The sequence below is a fragment of the Lichenostomus cassidix genome, chromosome 12, assembly GCF_008360975.1.
Source record: "Lichenostomus cassidix isolate B80296 chromosome 12, HeHo_3.0, whole genome shotgun sequence".
Classification (NCBI taxonomy): Eukaryota; Metazoa; Chordata; class Aves; order Passeriformes; family Meliphagidae; genus Lichenostomus; species Lichenostomus cassidix.
Window position 1 is genome coordinate 16168294 of NC_139493.1, and position 8854 is coordinate 16177147.

The 8854-nt window shown below is 45.9% G+C and overlaps 1 protein-coding gene across 4 annotated transcripts in view; it reads right to left on the reverse strand.

Annotated features, from left to right (window-relative positions):
* DCAF1 (DDB1 and CUL4 associated factor 1) overlaps nucleotides 1-7779 on the reverse strand; it is a 49211-nt gene extending 41432 nt beyond the window's left edge. For 3 of the 4 annotated variants that reach the window (XR_014854786.1, XM_085072935.1, XM_085072937.1), the window contains exons 1-2: nucleotides 7640-7779; nucleotides 2572-2689 (exon numbers count right to left, since the gene is read on the reverse strand). Coding sequence is in view for 3 of the 4 variants with exons in the window: in XM_085072935.1 (XP_084929061.1) it covers nucleotides 2572-2681 (110 nt within the window). In the remaining variant the exon portion in view is untranslated. Of the gene's footprint in view, nucleotides 1-2571; nucleotides 2690-5115; nucleotides 5241-7639 lie in introns of all 4 variants that reach the window. The other variant, XM_085072936.1, reaches the window with a different exon arrangement.
* Nucleotides 7780-8854: the final 1075 nt, after the last annotated feature.

An 8854-nucleotide genomic window follows, 5' to 3' on the forward strand; every position in this document is an offset into this window, starting at 1 on the left:
ATGTATCTATCTAGATCAACAGCTTTGTCAATTCTCAATTGAAGCAACAGGAGTGTCAAATAACTACCAAAGCTCATTCCTGCCTTCTAACATAGGCACCTGGAACACAGGGCTGTAACTAAACACAGTTCACAAAACCACAGAACTTTTATTCAGGTTTCAAGACTTCCTTCATCCACTTGGCATTATACTAGTTCTCCACTTCCAAGTTTGCAGACAAGATGTAGGATTTACATGGAGCCATTTACTTCTAACTAATTATTTTTCTCTTTACAACTGTCTTTGGAAAGTTAGTCAGATCCTCATTTTCACTTGCCACAAACTGAGCTCACCTTGGGAGGGGGGAAGGAAGGGACAGGGGTATATAGAAAAGTATGTCAATTTTGCAAGGCTCCCAGTGATCTAGATGGCATAAAGCCATCCTAACCCTGCCCTGTGTCATCACTTAGCATTAATGACCAACTTGAGCCTTTACAGCAGATTGCAACAGCGTAAGATGCTCTAGGATCTCATACCAAAATACGGCTGGTTTGTAGAGATGAGGTTATGATGTTAAAATGTTGATTTACTCCCTTGATGAAAGAGGCTCCTGGGATGCAGTGAATGATCTGAGTCCCAGGATTTGCCTGATTGGCTGAACATGACTTGCAACCAGTCTATGAAATAATGCTCTTGCAGGATCATTTCAATTCACAATATTTTTGAAAACCACTTGTATTTATTATCTGCAGTTTGTTGACAGGCTTTCCAAGCAATTGCTTCAGTTCATACCTTCTAACACTCAAGTGTTTGTAAACCCAGAAATCCAGCTTTGTAGAAGTGACAGGTCAGTTGTGGTCTGTAACTGGTGCCATCACTGTTGCTGTCCTTGTCACGTTACTGCACTCTCACCTGTGCCACCTCAGCACCACATTTAACAGACCCCAACCCACACAGGGAAGTCTTCTTCCATTCAGCTCACGAGATGGAAGGAAGTTAGAAAAATAACTCACCAACAAGCGTGACCACAGCTCCCTCTGCCCTAAGACTGAACCAATATGCAAGGGCATTACTCTGCCTCAGGACATTGGCCAGTGCATGTTCCAGTTGGTAAGGATTCCTGGGGAGCATCTCTACCAGCAAATTCTAAATATCTAAACATCTAAAACTCTCTCCTACAAACAGAAACACAGCTTTCATTGATACCAGAAGCACTGTAAATCCAATATCCGCCAAAGCCAGTAGATCCTCATGCCACCTACCTTAAATAAATCTGTACTATCTACTCTAAAGCAAAAATACCCAAGCTTTCACCATTCATAAACATTCTGCTGCACAGAAACCTTGAGAATCAACAGAGTTATCAGGCTAGTCTGAGCATAAATAATGTAGGGAGCTCAAGGAGCTGAGCAGTAGCAAGAAGTGCCAGACTGCTACAAACACAAGACAATACGTTTCATCCAAATGACTTTAAATTTCTTAGAATACAGTAAATTTCTGGTTATGCCTACAAGAAAAAGCCTTGAAATAGCACATATGTTTCCTTCAGACAACACACAAATATATACCAAGACCCATCTCATGATTTCCAAGAAACCCACTAATTTTCAAATGTTTAGGATTGGCTTTCTGTTGCTCATCTCCCTCTTCTGTGCTGCTACTTTTGAAATGCAGCAAGAACAGCCATATAGTTGTGCCCAGTGGGTGAGACACAGCACAGACCTGAGCAAAGAAGCTCCACCAGGTTCCTCTAACTTCCCCGCAGTGCCAGCCCCAGCTCTGTGCACTGATTTGTCTGACCCAACAAGGCAGAAGAGACACCTGGATTGCTCCCAAACTACAGAGCAATTCAGCCCTGCACACACAAGGCAGGACATGGGTCTGCCAGCAGTGGTGTGACAAGGAATTGGAGGAATTTCTGCAAATTGCCTCTTAAAGCAGGACTGAAGACCTCAAAAGAGGTCTGGCTTGGGAAACCATAAAAGCAACTGATAATCCAAATCTCTCTCTTGTACTAGATACTGTCTTAACATTAATGGTGTTATGTACACAGCTCTAAAAAATTTATTGGTCCAGAATATATTTTTATCCCAATACAATGCCAGTCAATCATCACACAGCTTAAAAAAGAAATCAATCAGGTTTTAAAATTTCACTATAAACATGCCCTTTGAGCTTCAATAATATCTTCTCAATATAGTTCCTCCTACTCATCCTACTCTTATCCTTTCATTTAATCTGATCAACGTCACTGCAATCTCAAACCCCTCACACATTGCTTCCCATCTTGATGTTTTACAAGATTCAGGTGAAGATACCGAAGTTATTTCAAGTATTTAATGATACTCCTGACTTCTATTATTTCAGAGAATTAAATTCACTTTTTAGAGACAGTTTGTGTAAGATGTCTTTGTAATACAAATTTCTTACTAAAAGTTTATATTTAAACACCACATTAAGAGTTCAATTTCCAGACCAAGAAAATTAATTACAGGTTATCAGGTATGTGAAAACCTCAAGAAAACATATGGTAAAAGCCGCTGCCAACTAACTTTAGATCCTCAACTTTAGGAACTTCTTAATATATCTTACCTGGTGAGAATAGGGACCATGTCTTGCCCGCTGCCATGTTCTTTCTCCCATTGCTCAAGCAAAGTGGTGAGCTCAGCCTTGGAGTCCACATGCCCAGATCCTGAAGTCATGGCTTAGCCTAAGGCAGAGGTAACAATCAGAAAAAAAAAGGCATACAAATAAGCATACCCTTTCACTACATTCATTGAAATAATCTAAACCAAATATTACAAGTAATTTGAAAGAGGCAAATAATACTCAGCCACAAAGACTGAGAAGATAAAGTGACATAACAGTGCTTTCAAAGGTGAAAGTTTCTTTCTGGTACTTTGCCTGCAGACCAAAGAACACGTGCACCTCTGAACACAAGTCCTGACTGGTGCTCCCCAGCCCTGACCAGGCTGGTTGGAATGCACAGCTCACCACAGCTGTGTTCACTGCTGAGCCTTTTAAAAGCTCTACCTCAACTCCCTGAGCAGACCTGAGTTACCCTTTGTAGTGATTTACTCAAGAACCAACCCAGCCAGGGCAGCAAGATTGTGATCAGTGTCGTTATCCCTGTTTAACACCCTGCAGCCAGCGGTGGAAGTGCCTACAAACTCCTCAGGTCCACAGTGTCGAGGAGCAGAGGCAGCTGCCCTGAGCACTGCGGGCAGTGGGAGCAGCCCAGGACAGCCGTGGCTGGGAAAGAGCTGGGCTCTTGTTCAGGGTTCCCACTTGTTCAGGGTTTCCAAGAACAGCCAGTGGCTCCAGTAGGAAGGAAGGATGATCACAGGAGGGAGCACTGGAGCAATTACTTCAGATTTATCAGCCTTTACTGGCATGACAGCAGCTGACAGAAGATTTATCTTCCCATCCTCAAAAGTGAGAAACTCCTGCAGTACTGAGTGACTTGTTGAAGTACCATTTAATGAAGAGAACTATCACTGTAGGTTCTGTTTAAGCCTTTAAATTTCCAGGTGTCAGCTTTTGTCAATCTGATAAAAATCTACTAGAAATATTAACAGCCTAAACTAGAAGAAAATCTGTCTCAAAATACTGCTGTGCCCTTAGTTTCCAACCTGACAGAGGGTGATTGCTGAAAAGAGTTGTAACTTCTGGAGGAAGGAATACCCAAACCTAATTTAAACACTGACTTTGTATTGGAGGTGGGGGAGAGTAAACACAGCAAAAGAGATTCCTTCACATCCAAAAACACACAAAGATTTCCAACATTTCATTAGCTGTAATATAGCCAGTATCTATCTGCCATGAGTTTAAATACCCATATGTCATAACTGACCCAGAGAAAGAAGATTTCAAACCAATATTAAAACCAGAAGTGTTTAAGACAGTGACATACACATCAACTCCTGAAATACATGTTCAGGAATCAGTCAAATGACAGACTCTAAAAGAATCCATAGCATAGATTACATATGCATTTATAGCCTAAGTTCTCTCTGAGAAACATCACCACAATTTTAACTTCGTGTGTGTTGGACACTAACTGTTTTAAAACCTTTCCTCACTTAGGGAATGGATGAACAATCCTACAGTTCTACCTCTTGTCTCATAGGTGCTTCTGAATTAATGTACTGTGACTAGTTAGTTAAATGAGGAGCATGAAGTTAAGATCACTGGCTGAAGATTAAACTGGCAGAAGCTGCACAAAAGTCATAGCCCAAAGACCACAAAAAGATAAACCTGTGACTACAAGAACACCATTTTGATACTTACTATATGAAGTGGACATATGCTAACAAAAAACTACCTAAGCATGACAAAAGATTATGTTTTCTGAATCACAAGTAATTATGATTTTATCTAGGGCATTCATTATTCATTCATTCATTGCAGAACTACATCAGGAAATTCAATGCAAATGCATAAATTGCTTAGGAAGAAACACTACCTAGATGCAGGCAAAACCATAATGAGATTGTACACACACACACCCCCCCAAACACCCTTGAAAAGAAAAACTATTCCAAGCTCATAAAGCTCCATTTCCTTTTTCATTAACTGAACATCACTTGCCAGCAGCACTTCGGAGCTTTTAACCATCACAGAAAAACATTCAGACAAATCCACTCTGGGCTTCAGAATGCAAGTGCTGTAACAAAATCTGCATTTAACCACCGCAGACATCCCCACCTTCATTCTGTACCCAACGGATACAGAAAAAAAGGGCCCTGTGACCTCAGAGCTAGTCTAGGGCCTGTGCAGGCTCTCTGCAATCTAGAGAACAATTTACTTCCTCCAACAACCCTTAACTGCTCCTGCTGGAAAATAAGAAAGGTCCAGCAATACCTGCAACAGGTCAACGAAGTTTCAGTCAGGAAGGCCACAGGAACTGCTCACACTGCCCTCTGGGACACCCTGTGCTATACCAAAAGCACGTGAAAACAGAAAAATCCCAGCTATCCCTAGAACCTGGAGAATTGCCTCAGTAAAGCACATTATTGATCTAAATAACTAGTGCTGACACAGAGCTGTTTTTTGAAATAAAGTTACAACATAAAAATGCCACCCCTTCTACTGGGACACTGCAATGATAGTGAATGTCTTGCCAAGGCATCTCGCCTCTTCCACAGCCTTATCCCTCCCAATTTATTCAAATAAATCCAACTATTTTAGATGGCACCACAGAAATTCCTCCTGGGCTCACTTTTTTTCAAGAATTCCATCTTAAATCAAAGCGAAGAGCTCTGCAGAGAAGACAAGAACATGAACAATATGAACTAACCTGTAACTATCAGCAACACACCTGGTCTGATGGAGAGGAAACCTGGGATAACAGCTCTGACTTTCACTATTTCCCCTGGAAAAGTTGCTGAACGAATTCCATCTTAAACTGCTCTCCAAGAACCAGCAGAACTGATCATATTAAATTCAGGGGGGCAGGGGGGATGTAATTTTTTCTCTTAGTAAGTTTTGAAAATCATGGCCTGCTACAGATTTCAGTTTGAACATCTAATAAGCTAAGGAATGGGATTTTTCCCCAAAAACACCAGTTTGGCCACTGCCACTGAAAACCCACATGCTTTAATATTAAAGACTACTTGGTATTCCTGTATCACAGCAAAGGGTTTATGGGCGTTTTATCCTTCTGAGCTCAGATGTAAAAATTTGACAGAAAAGGGAAACCCAAAGAAGTACTGAGACACAGATTCCTCAAGGTACTCACATGTTTTTGAAATGTCAGACACTTTAGTGCTTGAGTCACCTTAGTGAGACATCTCTGAACAGAGAGGACATAGAATTTCAGTGACCTCTAACCACAAACCTTGATTCAGTTCCTGGAACAGCTGGAGCAGTTCAGCTCCACCCTTCTGTCCATTGACACATTGGAGCCTCACTCCAACTGCAGCACCACTACAGCTCATTCCCTCACTGACGGTGTGCTCAGGGAAAGGATTAGGAGGTTCTGAACACACTGACTTCCCACTGATAAACATTTTAAAGCATGAAACCTCCTAGTGAATATATAGATACTCGTAAAATCTGAAAATCAACAGATTGGTTATCTGGGAAATGAATGCAAAAGCCCTAAAATAGCAATTTAAATGGAAAATGAAAGAGCCACATAATAATACCAAAAATTATACCTCAAGCAAAAAAACCAAAAAAACCAAAACAAAACAGAAAAAACAAACTCCTGAAAACTCCAATTTTAATCAATTTTGTAGAAAGACTGCACAGTTAAATTAATGTGCACATTAAATTAATGGACAAAAATTACAAGAGAATTTGTAATTCTACATGCATAGGGGCAACTCAAATTCTAATAACTGCTCTTTGAGTCAGCTTAAACAATCAAGTTCCACATTGCTTTCAAACGTGATTCTAAGTAAGGCTGAGGACGCAATGTAGAGGAGAAGACAAATGTAAAAATGTAACACCACTAATGCATTACCATAGTTAACCACAGTTAACCATAGTTAAATGCCCAGCAAAGCTGAGCAGTGTATCTGTAGGTTCTCTCATAATAATGTTTTAACACAAAAAATTCCTTACTTTAAGAAAAGGTAAAATTCTCCCTCTCATCACAAATATCCTTTAAAGAGGTGAGGTACCTGACAGCTATTTGTCCAAACCTATTGAGTCTTAAATAACCATGTGGAAGTTAAAGCTGAAGTATCACAAACCGTCAACACTGAAGTTCACTTGTGGAAATAATACACCACCAAGTAACAAAAGCCTCACAATCTCTGAAGCACAAAAACGTGCTCTGGTGTCTTACACTGAGGGAAACTCTGAGGGAAGTCCTCGTTTGTTCAACTTCCCTGTTTCACAGAGCTCCAAATTGCCTGTTACTACTGAACATATCCCTAACGTTGCTTTTAAGTATTTGTTTAAAAACTCTTTTTTTTTTTTTTTTAAATCAAAACATTTTAAGGACAGGGAAAACCACAAGGTTATTCCGTGTCCTGGAATTTCTCCTTTTACAAAACAAACTCGGAACTACGTTCTGATACGGCAGGACAAACCTCAAAAACAGGAACAAACTTCTGCTGTCTACAAAATAAGGGGGGGGGAGGGGAGCGAAAACAACTGCTCCATTTCAACATCAGTTTCTCTTCGCGCGGCTGAAGGGGAAACACGCGGGCCGCACCTCCCGGGGGCGGGGGCGGCCGGTGACAGCTCCCCGGGTCCCGCACCGCCCGGCCCGGCGGGACGCACGGGCCGCCTCAACGTTTAAAGGTCGGCAGAGGCCAGAGCGGGGGGGCGGAGAGCCAGGGAACCTCCCGCCCGACAGGCCCGGCGCAGCAGGAAGAGCCCGGCGGAGGGGGCGGGCCGGGCGCGGGGGCCCGGGGCGGGCGGGGCGGCGCAGGCCCGGTCCCGCCGGGGGGAACGGCACGGGCCGGGGGCGCACGGGACAGGCCGGGACAGGCCCGCCGGGCCCCCCGCCCCGAGGGCGCCCCCTAGCGTGGGGGCGGACCCGCAGCCGACCCCGCGCCCCTCAGGCGCCTGAGGCGCCCCCCCCACCCCGCGCCGCTGCCCCTGCCCCTGCCCGGCGCGGAGGCCGCGGCCGCCAACCGGCCCGGCCCGTAGAGGCTCCAGGGAAGCGGCGGCGGCGCGTCCCGCCCGGCCCGGCCCCGGTTACCTGCGCGCTGCCCCGCGGTGCCGCCGCCACCCCCGGCCCCTGCTGCCGGCCCCGCGCACCCCGCGGCGGCCGCGATCGCTGTGGAGGGCGCACACTTTTGCGCGTCACCGCGCTGCGTCACAGCGCGCGCGTCACGGCCGTGAGGGAGCGGGGGACGAGCCAGGCTCTCGGCCGGCCTGCCGGGAAAGGGAGTTCGCGCGGGACGCATGCGCGTGCGGGAGCTGCCGCCGCAGGGGCTGCTGGGAGCTGTAGTTCCCGTTGCGCGCCGCCATTGCCCAGCGCGGCGGTGCGGGCAGAGGGGTCCGTACCCTCCTGGCGTTCTCCAGGGAGAGGGGCCAGGCTGTTGGCTCTGCTCCTTCCGGCGTGGCACGGAGGGGCCGCAGAGCAGCAGCTGCCGGCGCTGATACGCGCGTGTCCGCCCCGATAGCGGCGTGTTGCTGGGCACGCCGCCACCCGCCCTCCAGCCCCACAGCGCAATATCCCCAGCTGCGGCTGCTCTTCCTTTCTCAAGGCTGAATGTTGTTCGCTGTGTTGTTCACCTGTTAAGGTCACCTCCAGCTGCACAGCGAGGTGTTTCAGCGGGAGGACAGCTTGCAGGAGAGCTCGGATAATCCCCCTTCAGAGGGGTTCATCCTCTTATCTCCCCCTCGGGAACATCGTCCTGCTTCTGCACACCTTAACAAGGGCTGATTTTGGCAGCTGTAGCTAACCCCACAGCGGAACTGAACAGCCACCTCTGCTCTGTACCACGCCAAAGGAGGAAGAGGAACCTTGGGCTCTCCTGGCTATCTCGGGAAAACTCTTCCCACGTTCCCACCCTTCTTCCAGCTGCTCATGATGAGCTCTGGGGAGGTCATCCACTCCCCATTCGTTGCCTCTATCACTCCAGAAGTTGTGCACCTGCATGCGATGAGAGAAAGTCTGTGTGCAAAGAAACCCTTCAGCACTGCACAGTCCCATCCCTGTGTGCTTTCCACATGAGAAGCCTTCCATTCCTCTGGGATTGTTTTTCTTTGTCTGTTGGTTCCACAGTGGGAATATCCCTACTCTTGTGTGCTTTTACAGTGGTAACGAACTGTTATTCTGCACAGCCCCCTGCCCCTGGTGTATCAAGTTACTCACTGAGAAGATCCACATCCTCTCAGCAAAATTACCATTTCTGAGGGAAGGAAGATCTGGAAAAGTCCACTCCTCACCCAGGCCCTCATGGCTGGT